The sequence below is a fragment of the Phymastichus coffea genome, unplaced genomic scaffold (genome assembly GCF_024137745.1).
Source record: "Phymastichus coffea isolate CEN01 unplaced genomic scaffold, Cenicafe_Pcof_1.1 PCOF00063, whole genome shotgun sequence".
NCBI lineage: Eukaryota > Metazoa > Arthropoda > Insecta > Hymenoptera > Eulophidae > Phymastichus > Phymastichus coffea.
In genome coordinates, this window is record NW_026706874.1 from 506,032 (window position 1) to 523,665 (window position 17,634).

At 48.3% G+C, this 17,634-nt stretch overlaps 4 protein-coding genes across 5 annotated transcripts; 1 reads left to right on the forward strand and 3 right to left on the reverse strand.

Moving 5' to 3' along the window:
- The first annotated feature begins 205 nt into the window (after positions 1-205).
- LOC131667101 (glutamate dehydrogenase, mitochondrial-like) lies at positions 206-5,326 on the forward strand. The gene is made up of 7 exons (XM_058940304.1): positions 206-335; positions 926-1,382; positions 3,082-3,282; positions 3,360-3,593; positions 3,777-4,301; positions 4,375-4,529; positions 4,602-5,326. Exons 2-7 carry the CDS (start codon positions 968-970, stop codon positions 4,716-4,718), a joined length of 1,647 nt encoding a protein of 548 aa, XP_058796287.1. The 5' UTR covers positions 206-335; positions 926-967; the 3' UTR covers positions 4,719-5,326.
- A 136-nt stretch (positions 5,327-5,462) lies between these two features.
- Positions 5,463-9,880, reverse strand: LOC131667102 (odorant receptor Or2-like). The gene is made up of 7 exons (XM_058940305.1): positions 8,185-9,880; positions 7,666-7,885; positions 7,307-7,599; positions 7,146-7,245; positions 6,970-7,071; positions 6,752-6,910; positions 5,463-6,689 (listed from the first exon to the last, which is right to left on the reverse strand). Exons 1-7 carry the CDS (start codon positions 8,562-8,564, stop codon positions 6,639-6,641), a joined length of 1,305 nt encoding a protein of 434 aa, XP_058796288.1. The 5' UTR covers positions 8,565-9,880; the 3' UTR covers positions 5,463-6,638.
- Positions 9,881-10,725: 845 nt separating this feature from the next.
- Positions 10,726-12,593, reverse strand: LOC131667154 (odorant receptor Or2-like). 2 transcript variants are annotated; one of them, XM_058940398.1, is made up of 7 exons: positions 12,322-12,593; positions 11,937-12,262; positions 11,630-11,875; positions 11,468-11,567; positions 11,305-11,400; positions 11,087-11,242; positions 10,726-11,030 (listed from the first exon to the last, which is right to left on the reverse strand). In XM_058940398.1, exons 1-7 carry the CDS (start codon positions 12,523-12,525, stop codon positions 10,977-10,979), a joined length of 1,182 nt encoding a protein of 393 aa, XP_058796381.1. In that variant the 5' UTR covers positions 12,526-12,593; the 3' UTR covers positions 10,726-10,976. The 2 variants fall into 2 exon arrangements, with proteins under 2 accessions (XP_058796381.1, XP_058796380.1); XM_058940397.1 differs by having other exon boundaries at positions 10,726-11,242.
- A 1,719-nt stretch (positions 12,594-14,312) lies between these two features.
- Positions 14,313-17,610, reverse strand: LOC131667119 (mitochondrial disaggregase-like). The gene is made up of 11 exons (XM_058940334.1): positions 17,430-17,610; positions 17,033-17,354; positions 16,877-16,929; positions 16,618-16,807; positions 16,300-16,553; positions 16,132-16,222; positions 15,859-16,066; positions 15,660-15,792; positions 15,378-15,590; positions 15,001-15,298; positions 14,313-14,930 (listed from the first exon to the last, which is right to left on the reverse strand). The coding sequence occupies exons 2-11, from the start codon at positions 17,349-17,351 to the stop codon at positions 14,785-14,787; spliced, it is 1,905 nt and encodes a 634-aa protein (XP_058796317.1). The 5' UTR covers positions 17,352-17,354; positions 17,430-17,610; the 3' UTR covers positions 14,313-14,784.
- Positions 17,611-17,634: the final 24 nt, after the last annotated feature.

The following is a 17,634-nucleotide window of genomic DNA, read 5'->3' on the forward strand; positions in this document are numbered from 1 at the left end:
TGAGAAGTTACATACTGATGATATTTGGTAATGCAACGATGATTGATTATATATCCGTCGATTTCATGCGACGAAGTGTATGATATTGCGCATTTCGAAAAGTGCCGCGAAGTCGATTGTAATCGATACATCGGACATGTCGCGCGTAATCTAATCTAACCTCGCATTAAATTCGTTCGTTTCCCATTACCACTGCGAGGGGAAAGGGAATACAGGCACACACTGTGCTGCCATCGTGCAAGAGCACACCGCGGCCTATTTCCACTGTGGCTGTGGCACACAGTCGTCGCTCACGCGTTGCTGACATTGCGTGTCCGCGTGAGGAGAAAAGAACGGTAAGCATTAATTTTCTTTTATTCTCCTCATGAGTCTCGTGCGTTATTTTCTTCTGGTGTGATTCAAATTTGCTATCATGGCTGGCATTGTTAATTGATTGTACTGATGATTACTTAGCATCTGACTTCTCGTTTGTGTTCCGTCGCCAACGACAGTTTGCTTTTCATTATATGTCGAGATTTCAGACGCTGATTTATTAGACGTTTATTTCCTTGGTCGACGTTTTCTAGCTTTATGTTTGTATACCTACTTGTGTTTTTGCCATTTATACTGCGGACGCTAATTTGTTTAAGTCAGTTAGTCAGTCTTTCTTTCTTTCCTTCTCCCTCTCTCTTTCTAAAACAACAATTCTGTTTTTTAGAACAACATAAATTCAAGAAGATTTCATCTAATTAACAATTAATTATTCCAAATTGATAGATAATTTTATTAATGTCATGAATTGTAGATGACTGTTATCGTAATGTCTAGATTCCATTTAGTTGTCATTCATGTTTAAAGATACTATATGCCATATTTCAAGTTCTCGAATCTCAATTAATTGAATAAGCTTTGAAAAATAATCATAATTGTTTGGATGGTGTGGTAGGATTGGTGATAAGACAAGCCTTGAGCCGCCAACTTATTCACCATGTTCCATATAAGAGGGCTCACAAGGCATTCAGCTGCTTTGAAGCAGGGTCAGGAGATAGCTCAAGCAGCAGCCCTTGTATGTTTGCAAAACAGAGGCTATGCAGATCATCAGATCCCTGAGAAGCTCAAGGATGTTCCAACATCGGCCAATCCAAGATTCTTTGATATGGTAGAATATTTCTTCCATCGTGCATGCCAGACTGTCGAGGACAAGTTGGTTGAAGATGTAGGTAAGAAATCAAGGTTGAGCATCGAGGAGCGCAAGAAGAAAGTGAAGGGTATTCTTATGCTGATGGAGCCATGTGATCATATTCTTGAGACAACTTTTCCACTCAGACGCGATTCTGGTGACTACGAGATGATCACTGGATACAGGGCTCAGCATTCTACTCATCGGACACCATGCAAAGGAGGTGAGTGGTTGCTCTTCTCAAAATAGAATTCACGCAGGTGGGCAGCGTAGCTCTTTTTTTTTCTCCGCTTCGTTTCACCGGGAACCTTGATCTTGGCGTTGAAATGTAAAACTGCTACGTTGGTCACGTGACTGGAATACTTTCCTTGTTTCCTTTTTTCGTTAGGATAAAAAAAACGCCATTTCTCCGATTAAGCGAGCCGAGATACAGTTCGCGAGAGCACAGGCGAGAGAAATTATCAAATTATGCCGGATGAGCGATTTCTTTTTTCGTGCCGATTCCCGGTTTCTGTTACAAATGGCTTGTCTCTCTCTCTCTCTCTCTCTCTCTCTCTTTCTCTTTTTTTTTTTTTTCGTGAAACGCGAGAGTATAAATACCACGACTAAACTAAATTCTACTTCGCGTTGTTGATCAATTCCTCGCGTACACATAGTGTGCCTCAAGTTCAAACGGACGCTCCGCGTTGGCAATCTCGACCAAATTTCATTCTATCTTCAGGCAAGTCGAGTAGAGCGCTGAGAGTGCTCGATGGCCATTTTTTTTTTGGATGGCGCGCGTCGTTCTGGTCACGCGCTGTTCTTGCCGTGTACGCTCGACGCAGCAGCGCGCCGCGCGGGAGAATCTCATCCCGCGGCTCATCCGTTGACGTCCGACGAAATGCCACGACACGATTGATCGGCGCGCGACAAGTGTTGCCGACACCTGTTCGCCGGACACGTGCCGATCTCACGTGCCAGGCTTTTCGGTCGATGGCGCGAGGCTCGGTCGAACGGTCCCAGTGTCGCGCGGGTTCTGGCAAGACGAGCGTGGCACGGTTGCGCAAGCGGTTTTCTCCGAGCGGCGCGCGGACGACGACCGGGGCGTACGGCGTTCCTGGCTGGAATCCCGGCCGAAGTCCGTCGCTTTGCGCGCGTCGATTCGCGAGCGGCGGTCACGCGGGCGAGAGCGCGCGAGACGAGCCTCCCGGCGGCTATTAATATCCCTCGCTCTCACGATCCACGCTTCGGGCAGCGAAGCGCCTCGAGGCGTCCTTGCTTCGCGCTAGCCTCGCAAATCGACCGATTCGCGGTCGCAGAATTGACACACTTAGCGCTATCCGCGAGAATCAACATGACGTCGAGTCCCTCGCTTTCGCTTGCCAAAAACGCACGCGCCCGCGCTTATAAATAGCAAGATAGAGAGAGCGAGATAAGGAAAAGCACCCGCCGCGACGATTTCGCGCGATAAACAGCGCGCTTGAGTCTCCGCTTTGATAATCCGTTGCGAGTGCCTCTTCGATGTCGCCCGTTTCGCAAGATGCACTCGGCTCGACGGGATTAATTTAAATATCAATTGAGGCAAACTCGTCACGGCGCTCGATCGCCTCGCGCGGCCGTCTCGAGAGATTCGCTTGTGGCGCTCGATGAATCCGCAAGGGTCCGCGGCCCCGGCCGCCAGGCGCGACGCTCGTTCTCTCATCATAGCGATTCTCACGCTCGACTACGTCACCGCTGAATGGTTCGACCGACGCGCTCGTGGGCGTGTCAGCTGACGCTCACTCGCGGAGAACATTGCCGTTCGCGGAGAACATTGGCGGGCGATCGACCTTTCCTCGCGTCCCTTTCGCGGTGAACGCAATTTCTCGCGCGATAAGAATGTTCGAAGCAGACGTGTCGATCAGTCGTTGATATAAAAATCACGCGACCAAATTGATCGTCAGGCATTCGATTCTCGATGGATGTCTCGCGCGACGAGGTGAAGGCTCTGTCTGCTCTGATGACCTTCAAGTGTGCTTGCGTCGACGTGCCTTTCGGTGGCGCCAAAGCCGGCATCAAGATCAACCCCAAGGAGTACTCCGACAACGAGCTGGAGAAGATAACTCGCAGGTTCACCCTCGAGCTCGCCAAGAAAGGATTCATCGGTAAGCGGTTCTTTCGAATGATCTGAGAAAATATAATCAAACTAATAATCACAATCTAATGAAAAACCCCATTTCAGGACCGGGAGTAGACGTACCAGCCCCCGATATGGGTACAGGCGAACGCGAAATGTCGTGGATCGCCGACACTTACGCTAAGACGATCGGTCATCTGGACATCAATGCTCATGCTTGTGTCACCGGTAAACCAATCAATCAAGGCGGTATCCACGGTCGCATTTCGGCTACCGGACGCGGTGTCTTTCACGGCCTTGAGAATTTCATCAACGAAGCCAACTACATGAGCATGATCGGTGAGTTTTGACGAGAAAGAAAACAAGATAAGTTCAAATTGAATTTATCATGGTAAAATTTGTTTCTTAAATTAAAACGGTTTTACTCAATCTCAGATAAACAATTGCTTGAAATTACCAAATTATCAAGTACCAAATACTAAAAGTGAAAGATAAGATTCTAATACGCATATATGTTTTTAGGTACGACGCCGGGCTGGGGTGGCAAGACCTTCATAATCCAAGGTTTCGGTAATGTAGGCTTGCATACGATGCGCTACCTGCATCGCGCTGGTGCCACTTGCATTGGTGTGATCGAGCACGACGGTTCGATCATCAATCCCGATGGTATCGATCCTAAACAGTTGGAAGAGTATCGTTTGGACAATGGTAGCATTGTCGGCTTCCCACACGCTAAACCCTACGAAGGCGAGAATCTTATGTACGAGCCTTGCGACATCTTCATTCCCGCTGCCATTGAAAAAGTTATCAACAAAGATAATGCTGGTAGAATTCAAGCTAAAATCATTGCCGAGGCTGCCAATGGACCTACAACTCCAGCTGCCGATAAGATTTTGATTGATAGAAATATTTTGGTTATCCCCGATTTATACATCAATGCTGGTGGTGTGACTGTTTCGTTCTTTGAATGGCTTAAGGATCTTAACCATGTGTCTTATGGTCGCCTTACCTTTAAGTATGAGAGGGAATCTAACTACCATCTTCTTGGTAAGTAATGCCTTTACGTCTAGATCACTCTATTATAAGTCGATTATTAATTTTACATTTCTTTCTCTTTTAGAATCTGTACAAGAATCTTTGGAACGTAGGTTCGGTCGCGTTGGTGGCCGTATACCCGTCACTCCATCCGAGTCCTTCCAGAAGCGTATCTCTGGTGCTTCCGAAAAGGACATTGTACACTCTGGTTTAGACTACACCATGGAACGATCTGCTAGGGTATGCTGATGGTTCATTTTTAAAATAATCGGTTTTTATTGAATCACGACTCATTTCTATTTTTTTCAATAGGCTATCATGAAGACAGCAATGAAATTCAATTTAGGTCTGGATTTGAGGACAGCCGCATACGTCAACTCAATCGAGAAAATCTTCACAACTTACTCGGAAGCCGGACTCGCCTTCTAAGCTCGTTAAACTAGTCATTAAGTGAATATCACACAGTTGAAAGCATAAAAATACACCAATCTACACAGCCATCGCGCGAGCAGTATTCCTCGAATCGAAAAAATATCAGCCGTATGAAAAACAAAACATAGTATTCACAATTCTCCGAGTGAGACGCATTTAATATTCCAGCGCAGTTTGGATGATTCTTAATTCCGTTGTACCTTATACCTTGCCCACTGTGGTTTGTCCGGTGCTCGCGCACTATCTTCTCTTTCTCTGCCATAAAATTGGCATTCTCCAGAATCATGCGCGTCTTTTATTTTTATCGTATCCAATTTAAGACATTGTTTATTATTTCTCATTGTTATCACGTGTTTCGAGTCTATTTCTCGTGCACGTCCGTGCTCTGTTACGTTCTTATTTTATAAATGATCCGTTTTAAAGAAAACCAAACTGACTGCAGCTCATGAAAGTAAACTAAACATGAATTTGTACGAATTTGTACGCGTATCTGCGTACTTATAAGTGTTACACTCTCTCGCATATACTGGAGATATGACTATTTGTTACACGCGAGCAGCCGCAGCTATTAATACGTTGAATAAATGAATATACGTTGCAACGTGATTTTAAATTAAACGTTAACTTCTTATTTACCCACAGTCTTGCGTTATAATTAATGAACTTTTCGAATATAAGTAGCAATTGAAAGTTACTGTTGTGGTTGAACAACTTGAGGGTAGCTTAAAATGTAATGTAGTATGGTCGGCCTTCGCCTATACTTTCATTTTTTCCAAGTACAATGTAAATCTGCGGTTTAAATTAAAAGTTTAATTTATACTTCTATATTCAAGGTAAAAGTTGGACTTATGTAGATATTATTTCAAGCATGGTGATTCATTTATAAATCCATACACGAGTAAACTTCACGCAATTTATAATTAACATATCGAACTATCAAAGCTTGATGACCGATATAAATAAATGTTTTATTATCCTTCATTTCGTACAGGTCTGACAGCATATTTATCTATACTACTTGATTTTCAAATGTCCATTTATCACGATATTAACCAAATAATCAATCGTCAAGGAATTTCAATAGAATCGCTCAACGATTGACGATGATGCGAGGTCAAGTATGCCGTTGTTATTTATATTGGTTGGGTTGTTATGCAAACACTAACTGTTATTTGCAAGCCAGTTTGCCGTCCATTAAGCTTATCCTAAAGGTCACCTTTGTGCCATTGTAACACAACGTGCTAGAGATTAACACTATAAAAGGAATTCTACTACGCAGATTGAATCAAAATCGCTCTTCCAGTTGTTTACAACTACACGCTTTATTGGAATTAGTTACTCTACGAATATAGGGAGAGTCTTGTTTTTCTAGATAAACGATTTGCATTCCTGATACTGTGAACAACGAGACTGAGCTGACGCGCACCCAAAAAAATGAGAAAACTCGGTCAGACAATCCGACAGCAGTTGTAGTTTCAAGACACAAGGCTGAGAAATACCAGCGTCTTTGGCTACACTCGGCAAAATTGTGGTGCGAGGAGAGATGACGAAACAAAGCGTCAGGATTGCGCGTCGAGCGTGTCAGTGTAATATATGTTCGCAAAACGTTCGACATTCGATCATTCGAGCGAGTCCAGGGGGCGCGAAGAGTCGGCGTTGGATCGAACGAACGAACGATCTCCCTTGCGTCGCAATAAGGTAGAAATCGAGAAAAGTCGACGACGACGACCGCGAGAAAGTCCGAGGGTAGAGGCCAACGAAATCCAATCTGCGTGCGTCAATGGAAATTTTTATTATTTCGTGCAAGCCGTGCGCGCAATGCCCGCCACCGTAAACTGGCTTAGGCGAGCAGCAAAAAAAAGCACACACACATCTAATCTCTGCTACTGCGCGCGCCGTCGGCAGCCGGCGTCGTGCTCAATTGAAGTTTCGCAGCACGGTGAAGAAGGACACGGCGCCTCTGATCATCTGGAACACAGAGACGCGGCGTAAGGCGTGCTGGTGTCCACGAGGTCGCGCGCCGGACGTACGTTGCCGAAGGACTCGATGGACAGCTTGATTTGGCCGCCGGCGAGCAGCTGGTACGGGATCTGCGACCTGGCCAGCAGGGTGAGGAGCAGGCGGTCGACGCGCAGTCGGTCGTTGCGGAAAGGCGGCACCATGTATGCCGCGTCGGCCACAGCCACGCTCTGAGGTGCCCGAATCGCGCTGGTTAGCGGCGCTCGCGCGGCAGCCGCGCTATACCTACCTCTTGCAGAAGCAGATCCGGCGGGTACTGGCAGACGAACAGCTGCGTGGTGAGGATCAGCAGCACCGGGGCGAACTTGAACTTCTCGGCCAGCGGCATGCTCTGCGGTCAAGCGCGCGCGCGAGTGAGAGAGAGAGATAGAGAGAGAGAGAGAGCGAGGGAGAGTTCATGCGTACCCCGGCCAGCAGGATACCGATGAGCGACAGGTTGTACGTGGTGCTGATCAGCTCCACCATGAATATCTCGCTCGACAGCGTGTTGATGTCGTTACAGAATCTGAACTCGGTATGCGCGGCGTGAGCGAGGCGTCGGTCGGCGCCTTTAGGCGCACACTTACTCGAGCATCTCGCTGTGGTAGGCGACGCACTCCCTGACCCTCCTCCTGATGCCCTCGTCGCTCCTGTCGAAGTCCAAGGCGCCCTCGTCGCCGGTGGGCGCGCGCTGCTGCCGCTGCTCGCTCTCCTCGATGTGGCGCGCGATCGCCCCGAGGCGCACGCGGATCAGCCGGAAGTGGCCGCAGGCGATCATGATGAGGAAGGCGATGGCCGTGTCCACGCAGACGCTCGTCTGCGTGACGGTCAGCAGGCAGACGATCTGCACGCCCAGCAAGACCTCGTAGCCCGGTGAGTCCTGCATCGGCAGAGCCGCGCGCTTTATTCGCGTCCGAGAGCGCGCCGGTCGATCGACTCGGCTGACCTGCACGTCCACGTAGAACGGGTAGGGCAGCGCGCGGCGGATCGTCCCGTTGACGGCCTCGGCGGTCAGCTGCGGCAGCTGGCTCGACAGCACGTACAGCGTGATGGTCGTGAGGATGATGCCCGAGTAGCAGCAGCTCAGCCGGCTCACCTTGCGCACGAAGCCACGCACGTGCGCCTTCTCCTCGCTCGCCACGCCTCGCCAGAGGCTCTCCACGTAGCTGCGCGTGCCGCGTCCGGCCGCGCGATTCCCAACAGACCAATTGCCAATTATCGCGCTGGCGCTCGTTCGATCGTCGCGGCCGTCCGCGCGCTCGATCGCTCGGGCTCTGGCGCTTCTCGGAGCTCGCGGCGTGTTCACGCTCCACGCGGCCCGTTCGAAATAATTGCCCGTTTTATTTGACCGCGCGCGCTCGGTCGTCTGACAGCGAGAGCGCTACGCATTTTCCACATCGAACATCGTATCGGTCGATAAAAAATTCCGTTCGCGCGCAATCGGCGCTCGAGTCGCGAGGCTCACCCGAACATCCTCGTCAGTTCCTTCCTGCGGCTGAATATGTACATGAACCTGAAGTGGAATCCCACGAAAGAGAACAGCTCCGAGGTGATGTCGGGGTTGAACCTCCGATTGGCGCAGTCATCGACGAAGGCCCAGACGTAGACGCTGCTCACCGCGGCGAACGCGAAGTTGACATAGGCCGACACGAGGACGGTGCCGGCGAAGCGGTGCGTACGACCCTTCAGCGGCAGCAGCCCGGCGAAGCGCAGCACGCGCGTCTGCACTCGGCGCACTCGTCGGTAGAAGCTCGACGTCTCCTCCATCGTGCGCACGGCGAGCACACACTGGTCGTACGAGCGCGGCCGAGCGGCCTCGCGCGCTCGGCTCGTCCTCGCGGACATGCGCGCGGCGCCGAACTTGGGCTCTTGCGGGCCAATGTCGGCCTGCGGTCGGCACTAGTTCGACCCACGATTCTCCGCCCTCGCGAGGCACTTTACACCGACGTCCGGCGTGGACTCATTCGGGCTGGAACGAACGGCCGGCTCGGCGCGAGCGACGAGTAAATCTACGTATATCCTACGAGTTCGCTTATTTACGGATAAATGCATAAATCTACACCGAGGATTGTCCAAAACAGCGAAGGCGCCGAGGATGTACGCGAGGTGGGTGACAGCGGCGTCCCCGTTTGGAGATCGCGGGAACCAGGCCTCTGTGTTCCGGCAGACGCCGAGCAACGTGATCGGACAGAGCGAAAGACAATCGTCACTTGGCTACGACGGAGAAACCGATTTACATTGTTTCGTTGCTGTACTTGGGTGCACGCGATGCATACAGATTTTTTTTTGGCTCGGCGGCCCGAAAGTTACATCTTTCCGCTTGCGGCTCCAACGGTAACACGCTTATTATGCTGTCGACCGGAATTGACAAGCGCACCGCACTTGCTATGGACTTTTCTATACTTTTGCAGCTTAGGTGAGCAATCCACTGTAATCGACTGGCTCAGAGAAAGGAGTTCCTTTGTCGCGATTATTTGCGATCGGCAAGTGCTGGGGTAACAAACGCCCTTAAGTCTCCAATCACGTCTTACCCTTTGACCCTTGATTTACTTTCTTAGAGAGTGATAAATCAACGGTAATGTCATCCCGAACGATAGGGTGTATCGGCTATTTTGTTTATGCATTGGTGTACCTCTTCTTACAGCAGCATATAATGAAACGTCGACTTTGTTAAAAAAAATATACATATATTCCACGGTGTCTCGAGCGTTCAACAAGTAAATTGCAAGTTCCGACGATGATTTCTTCATCGAATCCAACAGGTGGTTCTTCAAATCAACACCGATGCGCTCGCTCGCCTGTCGTCGAAGCTCTCGATTTGTTTCGGACGGAATCGAGGCAAAGCCACTTCCAAGCGGAGCCGATCTCGTCCGACGCGACGAACGGTCGGTGCCGCCGGCAGTTTCTCGAGATCGGCCGAGTCGTTAGCTGCGTTCGCCGACCCCCTCCAGGTGCCGAGCTCGCGACGCGCGAACGCGTCAATACTCCGCGGGTCTACGATATCGTCGACCATACCGCTTCCCTTCGAGCTGTCCTCGACGATCCGTCGAGCGTACTTGAGAAACGCGCGTCCCCTCGGCTTATTACTCTCGTGTCTAGGCTCGCGCGCAAGGTATCGCCGATGAGAGGCCGAGCAGCGTCATTCGCGGTCAATATTTGATGGGCGTCCATTTGGGGGCGTTCGTCGTTGCTCTTCGCTTTCGCCAAAGAAACGGCCGTCTCCGCGAAGTCGCAGGCGGGCAAAGGAAAAAAGAAGCAGAAAATAAAGAGAAAAACAGTGGCGCGCGATCGGACGCGCTCGCGGCTAATATTTCATGAGCGTCGCGGAGCGAATTAGAGACAATTATTGCTCTGCCCGTTGTCGTAGACGATGAATACTGTATGAGCGTCGATCTGTCCGTCGTGTAATGCGTCGTCCATTTACGTGTTCCATTTACAAGACCCGCTTCTCCCCTGCCAAGTGCATGATCAACGATCAGAGGATGCGCTGCCTGCAGACTTCTGCCGATGAAATTGATGAAGCGTGGTGTAAAGACCCTGCGGGCATGACGTGGTCTTCTTGCAGAGTAAACGCGAAACGTTCAACTTTACAATTCTTCGATTGATCGTTTTAATCGTTTCATATTTTGCGTATTCTTGCGATTATTTTGGGGCTCTGTCGCTTGCCTCTGTCCTCGAGTCTGGAAAGCTTATGACGATCGAGCGTTTCCGATCGAGTTGACCAGTTCGTGCTGCATTTCGAGCCCGCTCGCGTTGTCGAGCTCGCGAGCGTAGCACGCCGACGACTGGCATTTTCCAAGGCACGTATTTCTTGCCGCAAACAGCCTCGTACACGCGACCTCGTGCACTGGTACGACTGCCAAAACGGCCAAGCTTTTGATTCGTCGAAATTCTAATTATTGATTGATCAAAATGGGTAAAATCCATAACAATGATTTTCGTGAAACGAATTAATCGTAATTGAATGTTTGCCACAACCAGTGACAAAGTGCTCGCTGTCGGAAAAAGAAATTTCTGAGTACACGATAAAACCAGTTTAGGTAATGATTGGTACAGCAAAGTAGAACGAGAGGTACACTAGCCAAGGGAACATTGAAACAAATATTTACCACTTGCACGTGGGCCCGGCTGTGGCATTGTTGAAATGTGCTAGACAAACAGCCGAGTTCGATAACATTTATAGATACATCGCAACTATGCCGTTACTATACGTCGTTATTCTATCGACGATGGTGCGATCGGAATCAGGCCCATTGTTCAGAGATTGAAGCTCCTCAGCACGGTGAAAAAGGAGACTGCGCTGGTGAGCATCTACGTGGAAAGCAGAGCGTGTAGAGCGTGGCAGGGTCGTGGACGCGCGGCCTCACCGAGCCGAAGTTCTCGATGGACAAGTGGACGACACCGGCGGCGGTCATCTGCACGGGCCGCTGTGACCTGGCGATCACGAGGACCAGCAGTTTGCCCATTCGACGCCCCATCCAGGGCAGCGACACCGAGTAGGCGGCCGTCGAGATGGCCGTGCTCTGCAAGAGTGAACGCGCTGCTCGGCTGTGTTCTCTGTCTCCTCGCGAGCGTCTTGCCTTGCCTCTTGGATGAGGTGGTCCGCGGCCCACTGACAGATGAACAGCGCGCTCAGGCTGGCCAGCAGGAGCGGCACGAACTTGAACCTGTCCGGGTCGGTCTGCGAGAGAGCGCTCGACTGTTGAAAGGCGGCGGGAGGGGGGAGGGGGGAGGGGGGCGCCACTTACGCCGGCGAGTTTGATGCCGATGAGGGACAGGTTGTAGCCGGTGCAGAGCAGCTGCACGAAGAACAGGCCTCCCGTCAGCTTGTCCGTCCTCGAGCAGAGCCTGCGGGCAGTTCGAGTGGCGTATCCCGTGCGCGGCATCTCGCGGCGCGGCCCGAGGCTCACCCGAGGACCCGCTGGTGCAGGCGCACGCAGGCGAGCAGCTCCGAGTCGGCGCTCGCGGGCCGGTCGGCGGCGCGCAGCAGCCGGCGGCGCAGCGCGCGAAAGTAGCCGGCGCCGAGCATCAGGAGGAAGGCCCCGGTCGAGTCGACGGTGGCCGCGGCCATGCCCGCGCTCTGGGTGACCAGCAGCTGCAGCGCGAAGTTCAGCCCGTAGCCCGGCCAGAGGTCCGGACCGCGCTCCGAGTACCACCTGCGCGGACGGGCTCGGTCAGAGCGGCCTCGGGGCTGGGACCGGGGGCGGGGATGCCGACTTGAAGGGCAGGAAGCGCGCGTGCTCGGTGCCGTTGGCCGCGGCGGCGCTGTGGCGCGTCGCGCTGGCGGCGCTCGCCGAGAACATGAGGATGGTGAAGCAGCAGCTGCCCAGCAGCAACTTGAACAGCCGGCGGACCTTGCGCTCGAAGCGGTGCACCGCCCGACGACCCTCGCCGCCGCCGCCGCCGCACGCCTCCCAGATCGCCCGGCTCTCGTCCATCAGCGCGACCAGCTCCGAGCGGCGCAGCAGCAGCAGGTAGTAGCGCAGGCTCACGCCGACCACCACCACCGTCTCGCATATCGCGTCCACCGTCGGCGCTCCGCTCTGCCGCGTCGGGCCAGCCGGTCAGTAGTCGGTCGTCCTGTCACCGTCGCCCCACTCACCAGACTCGCCACGTAGAACACCATCATGCTCCAGTACACGCTGCTCCAGGCGAGGCAGTAGACGAGGATCAGTCGGCTCACCGCCCCCGAGAAGTCCCGGCCCTCGAGCGGCAGCAGCGCGAACAGCCTCAAGAACCGCTTGTACAGTGCCGTCAGCTCGTCGAAGCTGGGCGCTCGCTCCTCGCTCTCGCTCGACTGCGGCATCGCGCGCGCCGTTCGTATACCTACCTCGTGCCACACGCGACTCGCTCGCGGACAAACGCGACTGGGGCGACGAGGCGACACCGGCGTTACAATGGATGCTCGTTAGCCTCTCTCCGCTCGCGCGCGCCGCGAGTGAATAATGCAGCCGGAGGCTCGTTCATAATTAATCGCGTCAGGGAAGCGCGCCGAGTCGAGCAGGATGGCTTCGACGCTTCAATTTTTGCATTTTTTTCCCCCTTTCTTCCCTTCTTCTTTCCTTTCGCCGAAAATTCGAGAAGATTTTTCCGCGGCGACGGTCATCGGCCGGATAGCGATGACTCGGTCCTCGTCGATCGCACCACGAGAGACACGCTTTCCCGCGAGAAGGCAGTGTCGCGGGCTTAGTTTATTATTGAGAGGGCTGCTCCTCGTTTGCGAGGCTTGCGCAGTGCGCGTTACGCTCGCAAGTTCTCGCGACGATTGGACGGCTGATCGCAGGCCCGCATCGATCGTTGGGCTCTCGTTCGCGCAAGTTCGGACGTACATACGTGCGAATCTTTTCGGCGCCCAGCGCGGTCGGACTGCGGAAATTGCTTGCAACTATCAAGGGTGCAGACGGAGACAGCGCTGCCGAGCATCCGGATCGGACAAAAGAAAGCAGAGAGCGATCGGTGCGATCGCGAGCGATCGAGCGCCTCGCTTTTGACGACGAGGCAGTAGGAGCGCAGCAGCAGCTGCAATTGCAGTCGGGAAAAACGATGCTGTCTGGTACGACAAGGCTTCACATTCATTATTCCTAACGGCCCATGGGAGTTGTACGAGCTGAGCGGCGGCGATAATTGACTTGGCAAAACTTTCCAGTAAGTGTACACTTCTTGTGAGTCCGATTCGCTATTGTCTCTTTGTTCCCTTTTCCGGGTAGACACGCGTGCACCGGTTTTAGCGATCTGACGTCCATTCGCAGACCAACGACCACGCGAAGTACGAGACCACCTGCAATATCAAAATTATCACTGTAGTTGTATTGTGTATTCCTGCATATAATTTAGCTTCAGCCGATCTTCGTGTTGCCGTAGCGGTCATCACACGCGGTAACGTTCGGGTAAAGGTGGCTACATTTCCGTGCACAGCCGGCAGATAAGACGTTCATCGTCTCTCGCAAACCGCTCGACCGAGATAGTTGAAAGAAAGGAAAAGCTGGCGTGCAAAGACGATTATTTGCGTTTCGCGGAGGATAGATAACGAATGAGCCGATTAATTTTTGCTCGATAGCGCTGTATGTTGATCGTAAAAGATCTACGTTTGGAATGAAATCTAACGATCTGCATAATCGATCGACAGAGCATAGTAAAAAAATTCTCTATATCGTACATTACATGTCTAGGGAAGTAAAGTACATATCGGCAAGCCGTGGGTGGCAAACACGAACTATAGGTTCGCCATTTTACTTCGCGTGGCGTGTATACCCCTAGTGTGTACTATTTTTCGTATCAGGGAGCTTGACTTGCCAACGTCCCTGGTACGAAAATAACATTCATATGAAAGAGACACGATTAATCGATATAATATTAATACAGGCTGAACATTTTTAAAGCTACAGTAAACTAGAGAAAATTGTGAAATCATTTCATTTTATATTACATTTACTAATGAATATTTAATGAATAGGATAAAACGGGAACGTAGAGAATGTTCTGAAATATCAAATTTGTACAGGCAAGTAAACTGATTTAACTCATATTAGTTTGATATTTTTTAAATATTACATTTATTATTTTTGAGTAGAGGATTTGTTGGAAACTATAACCAAAGACACCGAAAAATCTATTGACACATCTGGCCAAAGGATATCAAAACTGTATAGGGGATGAGAACATTTTCTGAGCCGTTATGTTCCGAAAAAAAATGTGTAACACGACTGATTGGAACAATAATTAAAACTTTCTTCAGCATTTATAGATCGTTGTTATATATATCTGGCAAAAATAACGATGTGTTTATTTTTCTCAATATACAATATACATTTACAAAATTTTTCCTCTCGTCAACCACTCGTTCATAATTTTTTATTTACAGGCAAAAGCATCGATGTGATTCGATGCATGTCCGTCAACATCTATACATTGTTATTTTGTGCGGAGTCAGAAAATTTGTTTCAACAGCATTCGAAAACATTTGACCGTTATTAGCAACAACACGCGAACGCAGCTCTGTTAATTACTTAACAATATCATCAATCCGTTGTATTTTATTATCGAAAGAAAAAGAGACAGCCAATTTCTAAAAATTCCCATTAGCTTTTTTGATAAAGTTATCGGTATCTACTAGATCAACGTAATCCTTTACGCCGGCTGGTTTGACTGAGAGACCTATACTTGCTCCATTCTCGTGCCATCTTGCTTTTATGAGTACGCAACAACCTTTTTCTATAATAATTAATTTTTTAAATAAATTTTCGACGATCACTTAACAAAGATATATAATATTTCTATTTACCTAACTGTCCACTTTCATGTGCTGCAGCCAGTTGGTTAATGACACGACGTTCAACTTCATATTTTATCGAACGAGCACCATAATGCGAATCATAACCATCGGCAAGGACTGATAGAACCTCGCGATCCCATTTAAGTTCAATCTTATGACGTTCTCGTGCTCGTAATGCCCAAGTATCCAATTCACGTGCTACTAATTTTATTAATTCAGCTCGTGAAAATGGCAAGAAGTAGACAATCTCGTTTATGCGGCCGAGAAATTCGTCACGTCTAAAGTGAGTCTTAAGAATTGGGCGAACCTACAAGATAATAATAAAGATTATTACTGTTGTAAATTTATTTTTTATAAGAAATCGCTTTTTCTAGTAAGATACTTACGACCTGATCCTTAAAATTTCTCGAAATTTCAATATTTTCAGGTTCCTGATCTTCCGTTGACTTTTCATCAAGTCTCTTTTTCAATATTCTTTCGGCCTCTTCTCTTAACTGCATTGCATGTTCGGCAATTTCATCGCTGGCAAGATTAGATGTCATGATAAAAATTGCATCTTTACATTCAATGGTTTTTCCTTTACCATCAGTCAGTCGTCCCTATAAAGTTGATTCAGTTCATTAATAAAAGAATTGATGATTTTGAATGCAAAATGTGATATGGCATACCTCATCAAAAAGTTGTAATAAAACTGTGAGAACGTCTGGATGTGCTTTATCAACCTCATCAAATAGAACAACAGCAGATGGGGATTTTCTTAACATCTTCGTCAACTGTCCTCCGTCATCGTGTCCAACGTATCTATAAAAAAGGTTCACAGAAATATTTAACATATTTATCTGCAAAATAAATATATATGAAATTTACCCAGGTGGTGCTCCAATGAGCTTGGCAACTTCGTGTTTTTCCTGATACTCAGACATATCAAGCCTGATGAATGCATCAAATCTGTTCCTGTGTATGTATGCTGCTAACTGCTTAGCTAATTCAGTCTTTCCTATACCAGATGAGCCTAGAAATAAAAAAACTAATGGATGTTCCTCATCAATCCAGCCATTTTCTTTTCTTCTGATAGCTGTAAAATACAATAATTAATACAACATATATTTAAAACATAACGTATTTGAGAAAAATACATACTTGAAGCTACTATTGAAATTGCTCCTTCCTGGCCAACAATGTACTGTTTCAACCTCTGCTCCAAAGGAAATCGTCGTCTTTCCTCAGCTTCCTATAGATGAAAATATCAATAACGATATTTCAAATAGATTATTCAAAAATTGATGATACTCTCCATAAATTACTAACTTTTTCTCTTAACATTTCATCATATTTCCTAGCTTGTTTGATAAGCATATCTTCAATCTCTTTATCAGAGTAAGCATAATCTACAGCTCTGCGACCAGCTTCATTTTCTATAGTTGGGTTTGCTCCAGCATCCAGTAAAGCTTTAACACATTCCTTAGAACGAGACAACACAGCATAATGAAGTGCTGTAAACCCTTTGAAAGTTGCTCTGGCTATCAGACGATCTGAGAATTCTTCTTCTCGTTCCATCAACACTACAATATACAAGAAAAAATTATGAAATTTTCATAAAATGTAATCATGAAAAAAAATGTTTACCATCAGAAGGATGCATCCTCTTTTCCATAGCAGTCTTGTATACATTAATGAAATCATCACCAGCATTGATGTCAGCTCCATGTTGCAATAAAAATTTTACTACTTCAACTTTGCCATTGATAGCTGCTGTTTGCAATGCAGTCCAGCCCAGTGGATGCCTTACATTGATATTAACACCACTCTCAATAGCCTACAAATCATAAATCAATTAAATAGGTATAACATCACTTAATTGAAAGAAGAATATTTTTAGATATACTCTTTTTAAATCTGGGATATTTCCAAACTGGGCAGCACGAAAGAACTTCCTCTCTTTCAAATGGAAATAAGTAAAAAATTAACTTGTCTTCTTCTTAAATATTATTTTATATTCTGCTTCTTGAATATTGTTGTTAATTCAAATAAAAATACCTACCTAACATATGATGTGGGTTCTCGCACAGTACAACTGCCAGACCTAATCCACTCAAAATAAGCCCCAACTTGCCATACTTTACCTCCTTTTGACTCTTCTTTGGCTCATCTTTCAAGTTCCATTCATCATCGTTAATTAACTGACAAACAGGGTGAATTCTGGAGTATTTATGTCTCGATGACAACAGCAATCCATAACCTCTCTGCTGGTATCTTAGACATTTTGCACGAATTGCAACAGTAACACAATCAAAAATTGACTCGAGACTTTTGGTTCGTTGAGCCAGGTAACACAACGGACGAGTGCACAGGTGTGACATTCCCTGCTAGACGAGATAAGACAATGAAAAAGTAGAGATGCATACAACTATATTCAGCTGATGCAAGTTGACATTCACAGCATTTCCGTCGGCTTTTCACTCCAAGACGTGTGATTGATTATTATTACTATGTTTCGACACGAATTCTTTTATTATTACAGATTTTCTTTCTCGATTAATAAAACACTTAGAAGATTTCGAAACATAGCAACAAATGTTTTTCGTATGTAATTGTTTTTCATTCCTCGTACACGGCAAGCCGCTCTCTTTCTATTACGGCTTT